General features: G+C 37.8%; 2 protein-coding genes across 10 annotated transcripts in view; one reads left to right on the plus strand and one right to left on the minus strand.

The window, feature by feature from the left end:
* The window catches only part of LPIN2 (lipin 2), a 55,083-nt gene that overhangs the window by 28,392 nt on the left and 3,075 nt on the right, over window positions 1–23,616 (plus strand). For 3 of the 9 annotated variants that reach the window (XM_081325141.1, XM_081325147.1, XM_081325139.1), the window contains 11 exons: window positions 2,452–2,545; window positions 4,585–4,654; window positions 5,810–5,899; window positions 6,882–6,961; window positions 9,033–9,177; window positions 10,398–10,546; window positions 10,805–10,891; window positions 13,614–13,766; window positions 16,036–16,150; window positions 20,383–20,486; window positions 22,849–23,555. In XM_081325141.1, coding sequence (XP_081181267.1) covers window positions 2,452–2,545; window positions 4,585–4,654; window positions 5,810–5,899; window positions 6,882–6,961; window positions 9,033–9,177; window positions 10,398–10,546; window positions 10,805–10,891; window positions 13,614–13,766; window positions 16,036–16,150; window positions 20,383–20,486; window positions 22,849–22,993 — 1,232 coding nt within the window. In that variant the 3' untranslated portion in view covers window positions 22,994–23,555. Of the gene's footprint in view, window positions 1–2,451; window positions 2,546–4,584; window positions 4,655–5,809; window positions 5,900–6,881; window positions 6,962–9,032; window positions 9,178–10,397; window positions 10,547–10,804; window positions 10,892–13,613; window positions 13,767–16,035; window positions 16,151–20,382; window positions 20,487–20,757; window positions 23,556–23,616 lie in introns of those variants that run through there. The other 6 variants (XM_081325146.1, XM_081325144.1, XM_081325145.1 and 3 more) reach the window with 3 other exon arrangements.
* Window positions 19,297–23,616, minus strand: part of EMILIN2 (elastin microfibril interfacer 2) — a 47,699-nt gene continuing 43,379 nt past the window's right edge. Inside the window, exon 9 of the mRNA XM_081325138.1 lies at window positions 19,297–20,163. Coding sequence (XP_081181264.1) covers window positions 20,150–20,163 — 14 coding nt within the window. The 3' untranslated portion in view covers window positions 19,297–20,149. The remainder of the gene's footprint in view (window positions 20,164–23,616) is intronic.

Consider the following 23,616-nt stretch of genomic DNA (forward strand, 5'->3'; position numbering starts at 1 on the left):
AGAGTATGAAGCTACAAAAGTACCGTATTTTCCGGCGTATAAGACGACTGGGCGTATAAGACGACCCCCTACATTTCCTGTTAAATTATAGGGTTTGGGCTATACTCGCCGTATAAGACTACCCCTCTTCCAACGCACACCAAATAAAAATTAAAAAACATCAGATTTGATTTTAATATGGTAATTTTAATTCAAATGCTTATGACATGCAGGTGCTTAGTAGGAAAACTGTCACATAAGGCTGTTTGTCATCAAACATGTAAACATAAAACAGTGCAAGTGGATTAAAGAAGAAGAAGAAGAAGAAGAAGAAGAAGAAGAAGAAGAAGAAGAAGAAGAAGAAGAAGAAGAAGAAGAAGAAGAAGAAGAAGAAGAAGTAGTTGGAGGGGACCTTGGAGGTCATTTAGTCCAACCCCCTGCTAAGGCAGGAAACCCTATACCATTTCAGACAAATGGCTGTCCAGTCTCTTCTTAAAAACTTCCAGTGTTGGAGCATTCACCACTTCTGGAGGCAGGTTGTTTCACTGGTTAATTGTTCTAACTGTCAGGAAGTTTCTCCTTAGTTCTAGGTTGCTTCTCTCCTTGACTAGTTTCCATCCATTGCTTCTTGTCCTGCTTTCAGGTGCTTTGGAGAATAGCTTGGCTCCCTCTGCTTTGTGGCAGCCCCTGAGATATTGGATCACTGCTATCATGTCACCCCTCACCCTTCTCTTCGTTAAGCTACACATACCCAATTCCAGCAACCGTTCCCTATTTTCCTAATTCACTTTTTCACTTTTCCTAATTCACTCTAAAGCTTTCCCTGCGCAGAGCCTTAAATAACACCAGCTGCCTGCAGTTAGTGCAGGTTCGCATCCCACCAGGCTCAAGGTTGACTCAGCTTTCCATCCTTCCAAGGTAGGTAAAATGACCCAGATTGTTGGGGGCAATAAGCTGACTTTGTAATAATGCTGCTTGGGGGTGGTGGTGAAAGCCCTAATAAACAGGCATATGCACAGAATGAAGGCTATTGCTAAGCACATTGATTTGTGCTTTAAATTGTAAGCCACCCTGAGTCTTCGGAGAAGGGCAGGATATAAATGGGATTTAAAAAAAAAAAGACCAAATGGGAGATCCACTCCAGGTTTTCCAGCCAGCCCGCCCAGTTCCTGAGTCAAATGTGTCCTTAGAGCTAAGCCGCTGCTCTGGCTGCTGCCTTCCCCACCTGCCTTTCAAGTTGGGATATACTACAGCTGCTCTTCAACTTTAGAAGGAAAGTCGCCCAGAACCCAGCCTGTAAAAAATCACAGACTGCAGCTTCTTCTCCAATTGGTCCCGCTTTCCCTGCGCAGACTAAATGGGAGATCCGCTCCAGGTTTTCCAGCCAGCCCTGTCCCTAAATTTTCAGCACCCGGCGTATAAGACGACCCCTGACTTTTGAGAAGATTTTCATGGGTTAAAAAGTAGTCTTATACGCCGGAAACTACGGTATGCTACATGTAAGATAGAAGCTTTCTTTCTGAAGATTATTTCTATTGAGATGTGCAATGTGTAAAATGTCTAATTGTATCTACTACTGGAAGTGTTTTGTGTTGTTTATTTTCCTGTGACAGAAAACTTTAGAGTATATAGAAATAGAAATTTACCGTATTTATTTTTATTTAGTTTAATTATATGTTTATCCCTAATGTTCAGGGAGAGAATCCCCCTAACATATTATCCTTGTTTTTTTACCTTGAATGTTTTAGCCCTTATAATAGAAATGAGTGTTTTGTGGATTATGTTCCTATAGTTGGTGCAATGAATTGATGAATTGATACAAACAAGCTCTGCCATATATGGACAAAAGTTATGTCTTATTTGCTGCCAAATTTTTAAACATAGTAAGGTCATGTAAATCAGCGGTCCCAACCTGTCCAGCTGCATGGGATGGGATGGTTTCATGTGCATGCACATTGCTTGTGCAAATGGAGTTTTGCATGCTTGCCTTCCGCTTGTGCAGCTGGTTCCCAATGGGCCATGGACGGTAACACTCCATGGACTGGCGATTGGGAACCTCTAATATAAATAGTTACATACAGTTGCAAGAAATATATCAGCCTTTCTTTTACTTGCAGCTTTCTTCATTATTTTTATTCATTGTTTTAAAGGGTGGCATACATACTTTAACTATTTATTGTTATTAAATTGTTTTAGGTACTTTTTAGATTTATATGGTCTTATTCCCTACTATCTCCTTGAAGTAGTTAAAATATATAATGCTATAATGGAACATATATACTTCTCCCTGTACTAGAAAGTGCATGCAGCGGGTATAGACAGAGCATGACGAATGGAAATATACTCAACGGCACAATGAGCATAAATGTGGCAAAAAGAGCATAATTATATAAGAGGAGCTAAAGGAAGAGATTGTTCGTAAAGAAGATGAAACATGTTTCGTTCAATTGATGGAATATCTTTGCATTGCAGAAAAATTCATGGAACACATAATTACTTATCATGAATTTGCTGAAAATCCAAGTCTTATAGATAATCCTAACTTGGTAATAAAGATATACAACAGGTAATATTATCTAAGTCTTCTGTTGCTAAATTATTTTATTCTAATTTTACTGTATTGACAGATAATATGACTGGGTACTTATTGGATATTTATCCTTAAAGTAATTTAAAATTAAAGTTTAATTTTACTCAGAAAAGATAATGAGGCACTGTAGCAGTCTTACACAGTTAGTCCTCGAGTTACGAGTGTAATGGAGCCTGCCCATTCCACTCGTAAATCGAAAACTCATAGAGTGAATCTCATAAATTGAACGAGATCACTCCCTTGCTCGTTAAGACGCACGCAGCTTATTAAGAGCACATGAGGTATCTCAGGGTGGGGAAGGCTATGGGGCCCCTAAGTGATGGAACAGGCCCCCAGGGCCTCGCCAACAAACTAAGAAACCTCATGCTTCCCCCTCCCTTCCTGCCACACCGGAATCACTTACCTTGCAAAATCTGTCTCCTCTCTGCCACGATTTCTTTCCTTTGAGGGAGAGGAGAAAAGCTTGCAAATGCTTTTCTTGCTGACAGTGGGTGCCGTAATATCATGTGAGTTCAAACACCCATTCTTTGCAAAAGAGATTATGGAAGCTTCCATTCTCTGGGAGAGGAGGAGTGTTTGCCTCGTTTTCATGGCTATGGGGAAAAGCGTGGAATCGGACTCAACCGGGTGCATGAACCAATACCGTCCATGGCCCGGCTGAGCGGCTCGCTTGTGTGCACCGGACTTAGTTTGAGGACAGGAACAAAGCCTTCAAATGAGTGAGGAGGCATTGTGGGGTCAGGTCCCTTGCACCCGATCCAAGCCAGCAGTGGCGGCAACCACCTGAGAGGCCATGATCTCCTTTCCCAGCCGGCCACCCACCCTGCTCAACCTAGTCTTTGCCTGGCTGGGCGGCTGGTACAAATCCTCAACACTCTTCTCCTCCTCGTCCTTCTCACTCAAGTGGCATCAGGAGCTTGGGTTTCTCGGCTACGTCTGAGTGGAGGAAAGCAGAGGCACAACAGCAAGATTGCTCTCAAACAATAAGACCTGGGTGCGCTGCTTGCTTGTGTGCGCCAGCCTTATTGGAAGCAATCCTGCTGCTGCACCTCTAGCTTTCCTCTACTCAGATGGAGCCGAGAAACCCAAACCGCTGCAGCTAATAAACTTCTTATCCAAAGGGAGACCTTGGGGAAACTGGATTCTCCTTCTCTGAGTAAATGGGGTTGTTCAGAATGAAGCAAATCGCTTCCTTTTCAAATGCCACATAGGTGCACATAGACTTCTTATCCACATTTGCTGCGTTTCCAAGGCTCTCATAGGCACTCAAACACCTTTTATCTGAACAGAGATCTTGGGGAGATGGGGAGCTCCATCTGTGTACGAATGCAACACTTGAAAACTCAGCGAATTTGCTTTTTTCTGAACTGCCCATTTGCTCATAAAGGGAGAATCCAGTTTCCCCAAGGTCTCCCTTTGGATAAGAAGTTTATGTGTGCCTATCTGATATTTGAAAACGAAGCGATTTGCTTCATTTTGAACGGCCCCGTTTGCTCAGAGAAGGAGAATCCAGTTTCCCCAAGGTCTCCCTTTGAATAAGAAGTTTATTAACGTCAGCGGCTTGGGTTTCTCGGCTCCATCTGAATGAAGAAAAGCAGAGGCACAGCAGCAGGATTGCTGTCAATAAGGCCGGCGCACACAAGCAAGCAACGCATTTGCAAGCTTTTCTCCTCTCCCTCAAAGGAAAGAAACCACGGCAGAGAGGAGACAGATTTTGCAAGGTAAGTGACTCCGGTGCAGCAGGAAGGGAGGGGGCAGCAGTTGTGAGGAGGGGGGAGGAGAATAGGGTAAATACTGCAGAGCCTCTGCGGTCACTCATAAGGGCAAACAACTGCCGTGGTGCTACAATAGTCGTAATTTTGGGACTTGCTCGTAAGCACTATGGGGCGCTGATCACGTAACTTTGAACGAGCGTTAAGTGAATGCTCGTAACTCGGGGATTACCTGTACTTGCCAGAAATCAGCAGAGACTACAAGAAATAAAACATTTTGATAAACTGTTATGTTTACAATAGGTATTATAATTGGGCATTGGCTGCTCCCATGATTCTCAGCTTGCAAGTATTCCAGAAAAGCTTACCACAGGTAATTAAATGACAGTAAATATTCCATGACTATTCGCATTGTCAGAGATGCAGAGACATATCAAAGTTTTGCAACAAGAAAGTGTTCAGGAGGGACAATCTCTGACAGAAAACACACCCAAAGAGATATTCTGTGAAGGTAAAAATGCCAACTAAACAGTACTGGTGTGCATGATGTGATTAGAGACAGGTAAGGTGGGGATGAAATGTTGAGATACGAAGGCAAAAGGCAAGGGTATGGGTTATGACATTGTCCTTCACATTTTGTCATTGTTCAACAATGCAGTTTATTGGATGCCCATGTAAACAATATATGAAAGATAACCAAGGTTCAGTTCCATATTTATCTGTGAAACCCACAAGATGAGTTGTTCTCAGTCCAGACCACTTGAGAAAATGTTGTGAGTATAAAAATCTAAGGAGGCCTCATATAACCTGCTTTGAGCTGTTGTTACCACTGAAATATTATCATCCTCAAAATTGCAATCCCTTCTTCTGATATCATTTGAAAACAGCTTTACTTATAATTTGGAACTGCATTCATACATGCGCCCTAGGGTGGGATTTAAATATGTGAACAACTGGTGGACGCTGCTTCCGGAAGTCCATTCTGGGCCTGGGCAACAAAAAATTAGCTACTGGTTCTGCCAAAGTGGTGCAAACCGGCTGAATCCCACCACTGTTGTGCGCACATTAATGAATACATGGTGGAAGGTGTATGATATATTTAAATGAAGGCCTAGTTTTGGTATTGCCGTATTCATTGATAGATCTTTGCCCATTATTTTTATGAGGTTGGATAATTTTTCCCCAAGTTCTGAGTTGTAGAAGAATTTTTTATTTTCTTTTTTTTCCAGTGAGCTGGAATAATAATAATAATATGCAAATCAGAAAACATTATGAGAAATTAGTGTACATTGATATGACAGTGTCCTGCAATATACTGAAATGTGGCCAGGCAGAGGGAGGTGTTTCTCTTTTTCTAAGAAGGAGAAGAAAATCCATGAAGGTTATACAATTGTCCCCAAATTTAAGCATGAGAAGTAGAAAGTTTAATATAATCAAATAATGACCTTAAAATATATATATGCATGTACCATGTTATGTAGTATTGCAAAAAAGATGATATTGTGAATGTACATTAAAAATTCTTTAGACAACAATTGAATCCTGGATTAAAGATAAGATGCCGAAGAAGTCTGGAAGATGGTGGTTCTGGCGAAAAAAGGACAGCTTGATTAAACAGGTAAAAGAACACATTTGCTGTAAATCTGGATTAGTTTAGAGGTTATATCGTAAGCTGTATACTTCATACTTCAGAAATGTACTGTAGGTTAAACACATTCAGGTATGGAGTGAATTTTTATTTGTATAATTCACTTTGTGTCACTTGCATCACATATTCTAATATTAATTTAATGGAGTTTATCTTTAATTTTAAACTATTTGTCATTAAATATATTGGCTGCAGAGATCTGCTAGGTTTGGGAAGGTTAGAAGACAGTGATTTTATTAGTCACTTCAAACTGCTGACAATGTGACGCTTTGCAATATTAAAATCTATGTCAAGTTTAACTGAAACTGACAATTGCAAATTAGCTCAACATCAGAAATGCTACAGTGCATCTTTATTACATTCCCCCATCAACACTGTTTACTCCACATCTTCACATGTTATTGAATTTTTTCCTTTGGTGTTAGCAGTCTACAACTGTCAAGAAGGAAACTTTCAACATAATACCAGAAAAAGTAATACATTTTGAAAATGCATAAGGAATTGCAGGCATTCTTTTCTAAAGCTCCTAGTTGGGTCTTATTCATCAATTGTATTGCTTTAATTTTGACAGGTATATTTTATTTTAATGTAATTATTAACCCTACAACCAATACTGTAAGAATGCTATTTGTAATAATTCTGTTTTAGTAATGAAATCTATTCTGCCATATTGCTCTATTTTTCATATCAAACACCTTTTTTGTGTGTCTGTAAGTGTAATTAAAAATTTGTTGTATTCATGTGTGTTATTTATAACTTTGGAGTCTGCTCTATAAATGTTGCATCCTGTTCTTGGTTTAGGAGTGATGTTAAACAAATGATTAAATACAATAATTGATGCTATTACAACTTTTTACAGCTAGATTGATACGTATTTCCGAAATGCAAGTTATCTTTCTATTCAGGTGGCAATGCAAAATGATGTGGTCCTAACATACTCTTCTGATGCTAGCTTCCAGAAACAAAGGATGGGAAATCTGAGGCTCCAAAAGACAATCAATCAACAACTATAAAGGAACAACTTGAAAACCAGTATGTCACTTTGAAAATCAATTTGTGTTTAAAGAGAGTATCTTGCCTTTCTAGAAAATTGGATTTTTTAAATCCATAATGTTGTGATATTTTGGCAAGATTGTAGGTATTGATAGTGTCTTTGATAAAAAAAAGATTTTACCCTCAGTCTGTGGAATCTTCTAATAACACTTTTAAAATCCCTGTCCTGAACTCTGAAATGTGGTTATCAATTCTGAGCTACATAGATTAAGAAAATTTCATGACAATACTCCATCTTAATTATTTGCATTTAACAAGCATTTGACACATATCTCCCCTTGCTTCTCAGCTAACAAAGCGAGAGAGAGCCTGTGGCCTAGAGGTGAAAACAACTGCCTAATGTGCAATCAGCCCAGGTTCGAATCTCAGAAGGGTATGGCTGACTGATGAAAACTAATAAGTTTGAAATGCATATCAGTCTCCCTTACTTCTTTGTTAGCAATTTAAAATTTACACAAATATGAGCTGTCACCGGTGTGACTAAATATATATATACAGGGACGCGGTGGCTCAGTGGGTTAGGACGCTGAGCTTGTCGATCAGAAGGTCGGCAGTTTGGCGGGTCGAATCCTGAGTGCCGCGTAACAGAGTGAGCGCCTGTTACTTGTCCCAGCTTCTGCCCACCTAGCAGTTCGAAAGCACGTAAAAATGCAAGTAGAAAAATAGGGATCACTACGGTGGGAAGGTAACAGCGTTTCGTGCGCCTTTGGCGTCTAGTCATGCCGGCCACATGACCACGGAGACGTCCTCGGACAAGTGCTGGCTCTTCGGCTTTGAAACGGAGATGAGCACCGGCCCCTAGATTCGGAAACGACTAGCACGCGTGTGCGGGGGAACCTTTACCATATATATATATATATATATATATATATATATATATATATATATATATATATATATATATATATATATATATATATATATATATATATATATATATATATATATATATATATGTATGTATGTATGTATGTATGTATGTATGTATGTATGTATGTATGTATGTATGTATATAGAAGGTCGGCAGTTTGGCGGGTCGAATCCCGAGTGCCACGTAACAGAGTGAGCGCCTGTTACTCGTCCCAGCTTCTGACAACCTAGCAGTTCGAAAGCACGTAAAAATGCAAGTAGAAAAATAGGGACCACTGCGGTGGGAAGGTAACAGCGTTCCGTGCGCCTTTGGCGTCTAGTCATGCCAGCCACATGACCACGGAGACGTCCTCGGACAAGCGCTGGCTCTTCGGCTTTGAAACAGAGATGAGCACTGGCCCCTAGAGTCGGAAACGACTAGCATGCATGTGCGGGGGAACCTTTACCTTTACCTTTAACAATATATAAAAATATATAAAAATACAATAGAGCCACTGAACTCTGGGATAGAAAAATCTTTTTAATAACTATAACAGCTTTCGTCAATCCTCTGTTGACATCGTCAGAGTGGTAATCAGTGGTTAGAGAAACTTGCTTATATAGCTAGATGTTTAACGATCTAGCCATGGAGCACCGTCCACTCTCCCACAGTTGGCCATCCTATTCCTAATTGTGCCATATTGGCCGGTGTTTAACATTTTCCTTCCCCCCACCTGTCCCACCCGCCGGCTGCACTCATCCTGCCGCACCAGTGTCTTGTCCGGCATTTTCGTTAGATTGCCGTCTAGTCATATCCGGTAGCAGTCCTCCCCTGCGCATCCCATCTCGATCGTGCTGGTTTGCAGTCTTTCCCTTGATCCCGCAAAGGGCTGTGCTGGTATCCCCTTTTCTCTATTCACTGTGACCTGCCTTTCCATGGTTAAACATCCTGAATCTCCAGTGTTTCTATTCCTATTTCTCTAACCACCGATTACACTCTGATGATGTCAACAGAGGATTGACAAAAGATAAGTTACAGTTATTAAAAAGATTTTTCTATCCCAGAGTTCAATGGTTCTATTGTATTTAAATGAATATACCTAGGATTCAAGTTTTTGATACATATTACAAACTACCAGGTGCTATATTTAAATAAATCTCTGAAAGTCTGATATATCTTGGTATATCTATGTCATCTCAGGCCTCCAGATGATGAATCTTCTAGTGATGAAAGTTCCCAGGAACTGAAACAATCCTTAATGGCAGATCCCATTCCATTTGAACATTCAACCTCCGGGAACACAATGTCTTATAGAAAGTCACTTAGATTGTCTTCAGATCAAATTGTAAGTTGTTATTTTATTCCAACATTAAATATTTATTAATCTAGTTTAATAAAACCTAGCTAGAGTAGTTTTGATGAAACAAGTAGATCAGTGAAAAATTTCCACATTAGGTTACTGTTGAGATTGCAATTGAGATTTTTAAAATCTATTTGGATTTTGATCCTTAGATAGATTTGATAAGAACTATATTTCAAGCATCAATTTGTTTTTTAATTGGAAAATTTATAATAATGAATAATAGGAATTTAAAAGTATTTGGGATATTAATACATAATTAGTGGTGGGATTCAGCCGGTTTGCACCTCTTCGGCAGAACGGTAGCTAATATTTTGTTGCCCAGGCCAGAATGGACTTCTGGAAGCGACATCCACACAGAGAACCGGTTGTTCACATATTTGAATCCTACCACTGTACATAATGTATGGATTATTTTAAGGGGTGCGATGGGTCCACAGTTGAAAACACTGAGCTTGTTAGCTGGAAACCTGACAGCCCAGGTTTGAGACCCAAGTGCCACATGATGGGGTGAGCTCCCATTACTTGCCCCACCTCCTGCCCACCTAGTAGTTTGAAAGCATTCAAATACGAGTAAATAAATAGGTATCAGTTTGGTGGGAAAGTAACAATGTTCCATATGTCTCGGTATATAGTCATGTTGCCCACATGACAATGGGAATGTGTTTGACTTCCTTGGCAGGAAGATAATGGAGATAAGCACTGCCCCCTAGAGTCAGAAACAACTGGATAGGGGAAACCTTTATTATGAATTATTTCACAATATTTTAATGCTATTAATTATTACTTAATTAGTACTAATTAAGTAGTAAAATTCGCAATATCTCAATTTTGTCTCAATGTTATGCTGAGTGAATAAGTACAAAACTAGAAACAGTTTTTAAAAATATCTTGTACATCAGTCCACTTTTAATGTTCTTTTAGAGTTAAGACTGCCTTGCATCTTATTGTTCTGTTATTAAGGCTTGCACTGTTTGAAAAATAATGCTAACATAACTTCCAAAATCTTTAAAAGTTGGGTACATGTAGTCCTCATCTTACTAGGACAAAAAACATTGTAAAATGGGGCAAAACAACTGCCTCGTTTAGCAACAAATTTTGGGCTCAGTTGTGGTCATAAGTTGAGGACAATCTGAAATTTAAAATAATTTAGAAAGAAACTACGTTATTTTTAATTATCATGTTTACATCTTTTCATGTTAAAGGAGAAACTGAAGCTTAGAGATGGACCAAATGATGTTGTGTTCAGCATTACAACTCAGTATCAAGGAACTTGTCGTTGTGCTGGGACAATATATTTATGGAATTGGAATGACAAAATAATCATTTCTGATATTGATGGGACAATAACTAAGTAAGCTAAAATACAGTTTTCTTTTTGACAAAACTCTACAATGATGTTATCATTTAACTGCTTCCAAAAGATACACTTTGAATAATTGTAACTGAAAATAACTGCTTTTAAATCCTATTTTGTTTGCCCTCATTCTTTTAATTCTGTTCAAGCATTTGAAGTTACTTGACCTGCTGATTTAATCAGAAAAATAAATTCAGTTAAGAACTGGTAATATGAGTTAAGACCACTGATTGTTTTTATTTGTTTCTGGTTTAGATCTGATGCTTTAGGGCAGATTTTACCACAGCTTGGCAAAGATTGGACTCATCAGGGTATTGCAAAACTCTATCATTCTATTAATGAGTAAGTTATCCATGTTTGTAAAATAATTTGTGTTTGAGTTGTGTTGATAACCATTTCTATTCCATTTCTGTGTGCTAACATGGAAACTGAAAATTACATTTATTTATTTATTTATTTATTTATTTATTTATTTATTTATTTATTTAATACTATTTCTATACCGCCCTTCTCCCGAAGGACTCAGGGCGGTGAACAGGGCAAGAATAAAAATACAGATTACAAAAGTTAAAACAAGATTAAATAAATGCCCACATACTAAAATACATCTTTAAAACTCAATAAAATAACCATAACAACCCCCCCCCAATCCCTACATCAGGCCAGGCCAGCTTGTTCAAAAAAGTATGTTTTTAGCTCGCGGCGAAAGGAGCGAAGGTCGGGCGCCATCCGGAGCTCAACCGGTAGCTGATTCCATAGCTCCGGGGCGCCCACAGAGAAGGCTCTCCCCCTGGGGGCCACCAGTCGACATTCTCTGACCGGTGGCACCCTGAGGAGGCCCTCTCTGTGGGAACGCACAGGGCGGAGGGAAGTCGATGCCGGCAGCAGGTGTTCCCTCAGGTACTCCGGACCCCTGCCATGTAGGGCTTTGAATACCATTACTAGTACCTTGAATCTCACCCGGAAGGCAACCGGTAACCAATGCAGCTCGCGGAGCAGAGGTGTAACGTGGGAGTATCGGGAGACTCCCAACACAACTCTCGCGGCTGCATTCTGTACCAGTTGGAGCTTCCGGGTGGTCCTCAAGGGCAGCCCCATGTAGAGAGCGTTGCAGTAGTCTAGTCGAGAGGTCACGAGCGCATGAGTGACCGTGCATAGATCATCCCGGCTTAGATAGGGCCGCAACTGGCGCACCAGGTGAACCTGGGCGAAGGCCCCCCTAGTCACAGCTCCTATGTGGTCTTCCAGGGTGAGCCGTGAATCTAGGAGGACTCCCAAGTTGCGAGCCCTATCTACGGGGGGTAATAATTCGCCCCCCATAGCGAGAGGTGGAATGTCCGAATAAACCCGTGATGAAGGTATGCAAAGCCACTCGGTCTTGTCGGGGTTGAGTTGAAGTCTGTTCCTCCCCATCCAGACCCCCTAACATTTGTTGTTAGCTGTGAAGTCATGTCCGACCCATCGCGACCCTATGGACAATGTTCCTCCAAGCTTTCCTGTCCTCTACCATCTTCAAAAATTACATATGATACATTTATAATATATAAACAAGTAAATGCTACTTTGAATATCATATACCACAACATTATTGCAATATGCTGTAAAGCAGAAGTTGTCAAGACTTTTCTGATCCAGACTTCAGGGTGCAATCTCATTCATTTCATTCTTTCCTCATCCCAGAATTCTAACAATTGGAGTATCAGTATATTTTGAATGTATTTTGTAGACTTTCAGGAACTATGTTATATAGCCTTGCTGTGAATTCTGTGTGCAAGAATTTATAGCAAACATGAAAAAGAGAAGGCTTTTATATTCCTTTTTCTTTTTGAGTTAACTGGGGAGCAACATGATGTTTGATGAAAAAGTAGCTTCTGTAGAAATTTGAAAGAAAAGGCAACCTGAACAATAACAGGTTCAGTTTCTTGCAGCATTTCAGAATGAACATACATTATTTCAGAGTAAAATAAAGTAAGTAGTAGTAGTAGTAGGAAGGGACCTTGGAGGTCATCTAGTCCAACCCCTTGCTCAGGCAGGAAACCTTATACCATTTCAGGCAAATGGCTGTCCAGTCTCTTCTTAAAAACTTCCAGTGTTGGAGCATTCACCATTTCTGGAGGCAGGTTGTTCCACTGGTTAATTGTTCTGTCAGGAAGTTTCTCCTTAGCTCTAGGCTGCTTCTCTCCTTGACTAGTTTCCATCCGTTGCTTCTTGTCCTGCCTTCAGGTGCTTTGGAGAATAGCTTGACTCCCTCCTCTTTGTGGCAGCCCCTGAGATATTGGAACACTGCTATCATGTCACCCCTCACTCTTCTCTTCATTAAACTAGACATACCCAATTCCAGCAGCCGTTCCTTATATAGTTTAGTCTCCAGTCCCCTAATAATCTTTGCTTCTCTTCTCTGTACTCTTTCTAGAGTCTCAACATCTTTTTTACATCGTGGTGACCAAAACTGGATGCAGTATTCCAGGTGTGGCCTTACCAAGGCATTGTAAAGTGGTATTAATACTTCCCGTGATCTTGATCTATCCTTCTGTTAATGCAGCCTAGCACTGTGTTGGCTTTTTTGGCAGCTGCAGCACACTGCTGGCTCATATTGAAGTGATTGTCCACTAGGGCTCCAAGATCCCTCTCACAGTAACTACTATTGAGCAAAGTACCACCTATACTATACCTGTGCATTTGGTTTTTCCTGCCTAAATGTAGAACCTTACTTTTTTCACCATTGAATTTCATTTTGTTAGATAGAGCCCAGTGTTCAAGTCTGTCAAGATCCTCCTATATCTTAAGCCTATCTTCTGGAGTATTGGCTATTCCTGCCAGCTTGGTGTCGTCTGCAAATTTGATGAGTTCCCCATCTATCCCCTCATCCAAATCGTTGATGAATATGTTATTCAAAGATACCCATTTAATATAGTAAGCTAGTTTCTATATTACTGGTTAAAGGATTAAAAAAAGATTGCTTTATCTTTGCAACTACCCAATCATTACTAATCAAAGGAGGTTTTTTTTCTGGTCTACTTTATCACGTAAGATTGTCATATATTAACAAACCCTTTTTTCCTAGGAATGGCTACAAGTTTCTGTATTGTTCTGCTCGTGCAATTGGAATGGCAGATATGACAAGAGGATACTTACATTGGGTTAATGATAAAGGAACAATTTTACCCAAGGGTCCTTTGATGTTATCACCTAGCAGCTTGTTTTCTGCCTTCCATAGGTATGTAAGTGAAACACATCTTATTTCTGATCATTTACTGTTGTGCAATACAACTTTAGGAACTGCGAGAATTGCTTGTGTCATTTATCCTGGTATGAGCTTTCTGGTCTGGACTGAGGGTATTAATTGGGGTTTTAACTGGTTTTAACTAGGTTTTTTATATAGAAGGTTTAATATAATCATTTTAATTGTTTTAACTTTTGTAATTGTAGTATTGTTTCTTTTAAAAAACCTTGTGAACCGCCCTGAGTCCTACGGGAGAAGGGCGGTATATAAGTCTAATAAAACTAAACTAAACTAAACTATGATATAGTGGCATTATTTTAATGTGTGGTTTCAGTTACATATGTTGTTAGTTGCAAAGTCATGTCCAACCCATCGTGACCTCATGGACAATGTTCCTCCAGGCCTTCTTGTTCTCTACCATCCTCTGGAGTCCATTTAGTCTCACGCCTACTGCTTCAGTGACTCCATCCAGCCACCTCCTTCTCTGTCATTCAGTTGCATATACTTTATATTAAAACCCAGTTAGTCAGTCATGCTTTTAGGTTTGCAGGTAGTCCTTGACTTAATCATTCAGTGACTGTTTGAAATTACAACAGCACCGTACGAAGGAACTTACAGTCTGTGACTGAAGTTATGGCTGTTGCAGCACCCCTGCTGTTATATGATCAAAAGGAAGGTGCATGGCAGCCTTCCTGCATTTATGGCCGTAGGAGTGATGTGACTACCCCATTTCTATGCCATTTTGCCATTCTGCACTGTAGCACATCACTAATCTGCAGCACTGCCAGGGATGGGCTTAAAGTAAAGATCTGGGGTCTTCAGCAGCCTCAGCTAGCTGCCACTGCCCCTCAGGCTCCCCCGCCCCCCTGAGGTACCCGGCATTCCTTATCTGGGACTCTGGCCACTTAATAACCTGCAAAATTGCTTAGCAACCGCAAATGGGAATGCAATCATTGAATGATTGCAGTCGTTGAGCAAAACAATCACATGACATCCCACTTAATGAATGTTTCACTCAGTGATCCAGATTCTGGTCCCAATTGTGGTTGTAAGTTAGGGACTACCTGTATATTCATTTCTTTGCCTCACTTACTTACAATTGATGACTTATAAAGACTTACAGTATGTTTTAAACCATATGCTTGAAGCATATTTATTTTTTTCAGCAATCACTCTTTCCAAGGTCTTTGAATGGTTCAATAGCTTTTTTCGTATTTTCTTATTTTTCCCCATATCTATTTATTTTACTTACAAATATTTTTTCCATGAATTGCATTTATTTAGAATGTTCCATCATTTTTGCCAAACATGTGACTGATTCTTCCCTTATTACCATTCAAAGGAAAATAAGTCAGCTATCCATGTTTTCCTAATGACATCAGTTCATACTTTCTGATGTAATTTTAGTTCTTTCATTTATAATCCCATGATTCACCAATTCCATTCTACAAGCTCAAATCACCTTTAGTCAGATCAGTTGCATCCTTTCTCTTTTCTCTTAATTTATGAACAAAGCTACCATGCCAGTAGCTGACATAATAGAAGTTTGTAGATAATCATATGTTATGGGTGTCACCACAGATATTCAAATATTCTGAGTCTGAGTTACCATGGTTTCAATCTTTTGCATTATGATTAATATTGACATGGATTGGATATAGAATAGATTTCTAGGCTTAATTCTCACTTTGCTACTACTAGCATTTCCTGCTAATAACAGTACCAGTCAATTTTAGCACATTTTAGCCAGCATGCACAAACAAGAGTCAAAGTTCAATTTCATGCTAAACATGCTCATAAATAGTCTGTCCAAGCTCACATCTCTAGAGAATATCTTGGCAAGACAACATAAAATTATTTACATTTAACTAATGTACATATTTATTAATTCATTTGCCACTATTTCTGAAAGCTCTGAGCTGCTTACAAATAATATAAACTTTAAAAAATCAACAGCTAACAGTATCAACTTGAACTGTTTTGATGGATAGTAATTCTACCAACAGCATGCATTTCCATTGTTTCTGCCTTATGTTTAAATTAGTGATGCTGTTGGCTATTTTATGTGAAAAACATGCCTGTTCATTTACCATCTTTTTAAGTTACATTTATTTTCTTATAAATTTTCAAAAAATGTAAAGTGGTCCTAATATCACCTACAGAATATTTGTAACTTATTTAAAATAAAGAAAATTGTTTCTAAATTTCACAAGAAATTCTGACAGTAAATGGAACTAATCACATTTCGTATTTCTCCTTGTAGGGAAGTTATAGAAAAAAAGCCAGAGAAATTCAAAATTGAATGTTTAAATGATATTAAGAACTTATTTGCTCCATGTGAACAGCCTTTTTATGCAGCTTTTGGGAACAGACCTAATGTAAGTTACATCATCCTACAATTTGTTTCCTTTTGTATTAAACTATATTATTGAAATGAAATTATTAATTGTTATGAGACAGGTTCCTACTATGGAAGAATGCAAACTAGGCAATTTCCATTCTGTATCCAATGACTTTCCTCCGTCCTACAAATAATAATATACGAGTACCTCTCACTTAACAACCATTGTTTAGCAATTCTATGAAATTACAATGATGTTGAAAAAAGTGATATATGACTTTATTTGGACTTGTGACTATCGCTGCTTTCCATGGTCTTATGATTATCATTTGAGACCTTCCCAGCCAGCTTCCGACAAAGTCAATGGGAAAACTAGCAGAAGGTCACAAGTCTTGTCAGATGGGTGTATTTGTTTGAGGATTGCTGTCAGGACAGCTGTTGCTAAGTGAGGCTTACTGTGATTTTTTGCTTAACAACTGCTTCACTTAGTGACAGAGTTGCAGGTCACAATTAGTCTTTAATAAGTGAGGACTACCTGTAAAGTATAAGGGACGCGGTGGCTCAGTGGGTTAGGACGCTGAGCTTGTTGATCAGAAGGTTGGCAGTTTGGTGGGTCAAATCCCGAGTGCCACGTAACAGAGTGAGCGCCTGTTATTCATCCCAGCTTCTGCCAACCTAGCAGTTCGAAAGCACGTAAAAAATGCAAGTAGAAAAATAAGGACCACTATGGTGGGAAGGTAACAGCGTTCCATGCGCCTTTGGCGTCTAGTCATGCCGGCCACATGATCACGGAAACGTCCTCAGACAAGCGCTGGCTCTTCGGCTTTGAAACGGAGATAAGCACCAGCCCCTAGAGTCGGAAACGACTAGCACGCATGTGCGGGTGAACCTTTACCTTTACCTTTACTTTACCTGTAAAGTTAATTTGGTCTTAATTTTTCCATTAAATCTAGACTCTATAGCAGAGGTCATCAGCCTATGGACTGTGGCCCACTACCAGGACGTGGTTTCTTGGCCACCGAGCTGCATGAGTGGCTGGCCAGTGCATGTGTGCATGTGCTTGCCCCCCCCCTTTGTGCCACATTTGCATGTGTGCTCATGCACACATGAAGGTGCTTGTCTCTCCTTTTGCCACCGGGCCTCCAACCCAAAAAGGTTGGAGACCCCTGCTGTATAGCAATGAATTGCATCAATTCCTTATTTTTAGAACACAGATAGTTTTCAGAAATACATGACAAACTCATATTCTGGATCCATTTCTTAAAACCAGGACAGTAAGTGTTTTCTCAATTATGTAAAATTACTCTTTGCTGTGAGTTAAGTTCAATAGAACAAAAGGTTTTTATAAGATGACAAATTCCATGCTTGAAAATATAATTTAATATCACATTGAGCTGCTTAAGTATAATATTTCATTCCAAAAATGTAATGACATATATAGTAAGTTGAAGCCAAAACAAGGCTACAGCTGGACAAAATCTAATCAAATGAGCTAAAGAATCTTCAGATACTTTAAATCTATAGTATTATGTGTATTTTTTCTGTAAAATGTTTTCTTTTTGTCATGCTTATTTTATTTTAATCATGCCTAGTTTTTCTTCACTATATAGTCACTATCTTTTTTCACTGTTAATAATGTTATTTTATAAAATTAGTTACATCTGTCCTATATTTTATTTTCTGTGACTCATTAATTAAACTATATAGACACCTATCTACCAGAAGGTTCTTTTGATGGCGGACAAGAATAACATTTATAGATTATTGCAAATAAAAGTAACATTTTCTTTTTTAATTTTTTATTGATTTGTAAGAATTACAATCTTTAGTGCTTAGTAAACAACATGTCTTGGTTCAGATATTTAACATCTGTTCAGTACTACACAATCCTGTATTTTTTCCCTGATCCTCCTTCCTTCCCCATATTTTTTCCCCTCTTACAGTTACAATTTTTTGGTACTATTGATGTATACAGAGTTAGATATAAGCATCCTCATATTTTAGTAATATACAAATAACAATATCAATTCATAAATCAATATCCTTGTTAAGGCTTGATTTCCCATCAGTATTTGAAATATCTTTGTCAATTATAATTTTCTCAATATTAATTACATTTATATAGCTAAAGGTTTTATTCATACCAATCCTCTTATTTCTATATTTTCCATATCAAAAACAGAAAGAAAAAATATGCTATTTTAGTTCTAAATCTTATCTTTCATTATAAAAGACTAATTATTCCTAATGATTATTCATTCTTTTAATCTTATTCAAACAACTATTTAAACATATAATGCTTCCTCTAAAAGGTGAAATCTTCTGTTTTTTTTAAATCTGACTCTCGCTTGCTTTCTTTGCCAAGTAGCTTTCCAAGCCAGAGCAATTAGATTGCCTAGGAATTTTCTTTCTATTTTTGTGAAAATTGCTTGGCATGAGGAAGACAATTTAGGTAGGATATTTTTGGTGGGGGGAATTCTTCCCATTTATATTCCTTAACGAACACCTTAATTCTCTCTCAATTTCTCTTTTCATTCCTTGTCTCCCAAGTTGTGACATTTCCCCTAACAGCTCTATAGTCCATTTTTTAAAATCTTCTTCCTTGCCATCAGATGTATTTTGCAGACCTAAGGGGTAAAGGGTCTTTTGCATTTTCATTGTGATGGCTAAATCTTGCAGTATTTTGTTTGTATATGGTTGTTTATATTTTTCTTCTTTTATCTCTTCCGTCTCTAAACCATTTCCTCTGTTTTGTCTTCTGATTTCTGGTTTATTTGTTCATACTTTGTGGTTGTTATCTGGGAACTTTCTAGTTGTAGATTTAATTTGGAGAATTGTTTTTAGTCTCATGATTTCTTTTTATGTCCTTTTTGTACTGTATGCAACTTGTTTGGTAAATTAGTTGTAGCATAGAGTATATTTCCTTCTGAAAGGTGTTTGTTTTTCTTGAGGCATAGTTTTTGGAGATCCTCTAGTATCACGTCTCAGTAAGAGTAGATTAAAATTTCCTCTAGTTTTCTGGTCTTTATATGTAGCCTTTATAATCCAATAGATTCCAGAATATAGATTCAGTCCTGAAAGCAATATTTTATAGTGATCCTTTGTCTCAAGTATCCAAAAATTGTCAGTCAGGCAAGGTTGTAATTCACAATGTTCAAAGTGTTCAAAATGTTCAACCTCCCTGAAAACAGCTCAAAAGTCTCTCCCATCCAGACGTAGTCCAAGGTCAATTTTTTCTGTCCCACTAGCTCTTGAGGTTAAAAGTCCAAGCTCAGTAGGTATTTATAATCCAAGAAGGTTGGGGTGACAAGTATCCCAAAATATTTTCCTTTATTGCCAGCTGTTCTCCCAAGCTAGGAGTCACCAAGCAGCCAGAAAGCAAATTATAGTGATGTACACAAATTCACGACTAGATGCCATTCAAAGTCCATTTTCCACTCTTAAGTCACAGGATTGATTTTGATATTTTGCCTCATTTTTTAAAGAGAAAATCTTAATGGTTATCCTAGTTTTCAAATTTGTCAAAACTGTAGCTTTATGTAACTTCCACTTCAGTATTGTATTTTTCTGTCCCCCATAAAATTTGGAGGTTTTTAGCTTTTTGGGACCCTTTCCCAGGCAGTTCAGTTGTAAAATAGTAAAGAAAGGATCAATATTCTCACCCAGTTCCAAACATGCTGTTTACAATGTGTTAATTGGTGCTTTTTATTCTTTGGTTGTCAGCAGCTAATGGTCAGCCACAAGAATGTAGCCAGTCTTTCCCCTGCCGGTTTGGAGGGCTTTCCTTGGATCAAACGGAAAGACCACCGTCTCTCTGTGATCAACAAGGCACCCATCCTCTTCATCACCTCTTCAGGGTGACTTTAGGCTATTTTTAGCACCCCCAGCAGGGTAAAATTGGGCATGGAAGGCAGAGCCCTGCCTTCCTGCGTCCCGTCCCACCGCAACGCAAAACTGGAAGTCAAAAGTAACATTTTCCTAATCACATCCTTGTTTGGATTCAGGTCTTCAGCTGATAGTTGCTTTTCCAGTCAACTCATTTTTTCAACACTGAGCAAAGAAGATTGTCAGAAGATTGGGAGGGTAGAAATGTTAGAAATTAATATCTTTCAACAGTAATTAGTTAACTAACTTTTTTAAATTAACCAAATTTAGAACTCTGTCAAAATTATTGTGAGTGCCTATGTAATTTAGCATAATATTGATAAGTAATAAAATTGGTATCATCTCCTATGGACTGAAATACAATTAAGTTCTGTTTATCTGCAGGATGTCTATGCCTATGTGCAAGTTGGAGTTCCAGCCTGCAGAATATTTACAGTTAACCCCAAGGGTGAACTTATCCAGGAACAAACAAAAGGAAACAAGTCTTCGTAAGTATAGGATTTTAAAAACAGACTGGGCAAGATTACAATATTGTGTGAAGTCATGTTTGTTATTAAAATGTGTAATTGTAAATTGACTAATAGTTAAAGAACTGCATTTCTTTAATCTAGCGCAAAAGGGGTTATTAGAACTTTAATTTTGGAAAGTTTAATTGTCCAGGTGGATTTTAAATATGATTTTAGAATTAAATATTACAGTTATTATATCCTTCCCGTAGCAAAATGCTTTTGTCTTGATTTTATTTTTGAAAAATTACAGAACGAAGCAAAATATTCTTAACACTGAATATGTTGAAGGATATTTCTGTAGAATGGACCCAGAAGTTAATTTTAATAGTCTTTGCCTCTATGCATAATCTCAGTCTAAAAAGATATTATGGAAAAAGAACAAGTTTTACCTGGAAAAAAAATCAAGACTGAATTGAAAATGGATTTACAAATTACAGCAACAAGAATAACATGGAAAAAGATGTTACACTGGGCATACAAAAGAAATTGGCTGATGCCCTAATAACTAAAAGGGTTCTGGTTAAAACAACAAACCCAGAGAGTAACCTGGATTTTCTTATGTTGGATTTAAATTTGGGGAAAAAAGGCACAAAGAGAAAACAAAGTAGATATTCTGCCTTTGGTAATCCTTAATGGACTTTTGCTGATCAGGACTGAAATGAGACTTCAAGGATTTATTTATAGATAAGAGATTGGATATGGAAAGTACATAATTTGTTATACTTATTATTAAAATTATAATTATAAAGAGGAAAGTCATTTCCAGTCTTTTCTTAAAAACTTCCAATGTTGGAGCATTCACAGCTTCTGGAGGCAGGTTGTTCCACTGATTAATTGTTATTAACTACATGACTTTGAACCAAAAGAGATGCTTTCACCTGTGAGAAAACTAGGACATTCGTGCTTCTAATGACTGGTGCCTGGTTTGCTCAGGGTTTTTATTCTCTCTGCCCACTAGTTAGAATGTTGCTTTCCCTTTAACTCACGTCTGAACTCTTTCAGATGTTTTCTCTAAATTCACTAGATATCTGTGATAAATTTGTACATATCTACCTCATGGATGTTTCACCTTCTGATTAGCTTGAGCTCTAGGATTGTGAGCATTTGGAACTTTGGATTTGTCACGCCATGTTCATGGTGTTCACATATGTGCAAACAGACAATTCTGTTCACATACGTGCAAATAGACAATAAAATTTAACATTTGTTAGTGTTATTTTATTATGCCTGGTAGACTTGTAAAAAGCCAGAAAATGTAGGGTTGATGATGATACAAGAATTTTACAAATTGAAGTAACTATTTTTGCTGGGATTAATAACTAAACAAACAACTGGAGAAGAGCCACCGAAGAATATTATTATATATGAGTACTGCTGCAAGATTATTACAGGCACAAAATGGAAAGACTTTGAAATATAAGCAGTCCTCAACTTACAACTGTAATGGAGTTTGCCCATCAAAGTTCTGAGTCATGACAGTAGTGAAACGGGTTGGTCTGTAACTATTTTGTGTTGGTTAAGTGAATGTTATGGTTGCTAAAGCAAACCACTAGTTTGCTATGGGCATGGTTTTGCCAAAAATTGGAAATAAATGCTGGTTTTTAGCAAAACCATTGTAAAACATGGTCACGTGATCATGGGATGCTGCAAACAGTGGCTATGTTGCTGATCACCTGAAGTTTGGTCACAAGACTGTCAGAACTTTGAATCCAGGTCATAAGTATTCCAAGGTAAATAAATCTGTTGTAACTTTGAACAGTTGCTAAATGACTTGTCATAAATTGAGGACTAGCTGTACTTACAGTGGAGGAATGGTTGATGAAGATAATGAAACTAGCAAAGAAGGCAAAAGAAACTTGCTTGCTTACAGAAAATCAACTACTATTTTTCTTAGCGAATGGGCTAACATGGGCTTTTGGCTGACAAAAAGAAAAAAATAAATTTGCGATTTTTGGATTTGATCGTTAGAAAGAATAGATTATGGAAAGAAGGAAATTATGTACCCTTAGAGAAAGAGGATAAATATAAACCCATTTATAACTTCTGCTAAGAGGATTGAAAGCTGCTCTTTGTAAGTTTTCTTGTATATTTCTTCCTTTGTTTCTTCTTTTCTTTGCACTTTTTTCTTTTTCTGAGTTTTATATGTTTTTACAATTGTATTTATAACCTTCAGATGTACATTTATGAATTTAGCATTTGCTAAGTCTTGAATATCAGTGTTATCCTTTGCATAAGTACAATTAAACTTAGTGGGACAAGCTTCTTGAGAGTAAGTATATAAAATATTGTGCTATAAAATCAAGATAATGCATTAATATTTTTTAATTTGTTTTCTACACAGCTACTACAGATTAAATGAACTTGTGGAGCATTTGTTTCCACTAATTAATAAAGAACAGAGTTCTGCTTTTGTCTGCCCAGAATTCAGCTCCTTTTGCTACTGGAGAAAACTACTTCCTGAAGTGAATATGGAAGATTTAGCTTAAATAGCATTACTCATACACAGAGCTTCTTACTGGAGAGGTCATTATACCATTTTGGTACCATATGTCTTATTAAATGCAAGAAGAGCTATTGGTTGATACAAACTAGTGAAATGCAAAACTATTTCCTTTGTTCTTTACTCAAGCCCACTTTTTTTTAAAGATACTGGGAAAAATGAAGTAGCAAATTTTCAAATTCAGGAAAATGGATGAATTTAGCTTTTCATCTTCAAGTGTATATGAAATACAAAAAAATGTGGAACTCATAGCATTTCTGTTTGGTCTGCTATAAGAATTCTGGATAATACTCAAAATAGCTTTTAAGGTGTTTTAGATGCAACAACTGAGAATATCATGCAATTTTCTATGTGTGTCTTAAGAATGTAGTGGTTAATGGGTAAATCTAGAAAAATGAAATCAAAAGTAAAATGCTATTTTTAATTATGCATTTATGCAGGTTTGCCTTTAGCAGTTTGTTTAAATCCTACACAGTATGATAGACCTGCCTGAGCTTTTTACTTGCAGCACTTTCTTCTACTACCTGAAATTGAAAGTCTACAGAATGGTAAGAACTTTGCTGCAAAATGGGGGATTGTTGCCATTTCCTAATTCAGTTTAGTTTATGC

Source organism: Vipera berus (genome assembly GCF_964194415.1).
Source record: "Vipera berus genome assembly, chromosome: 3".
Classification (NCBI taxonomy): domain Eukaryota; kingdom Metazoa; phylum Chordata; class Lepidosauria; order Squamata; family Viperidae; genus Vipera; species Vipera berus.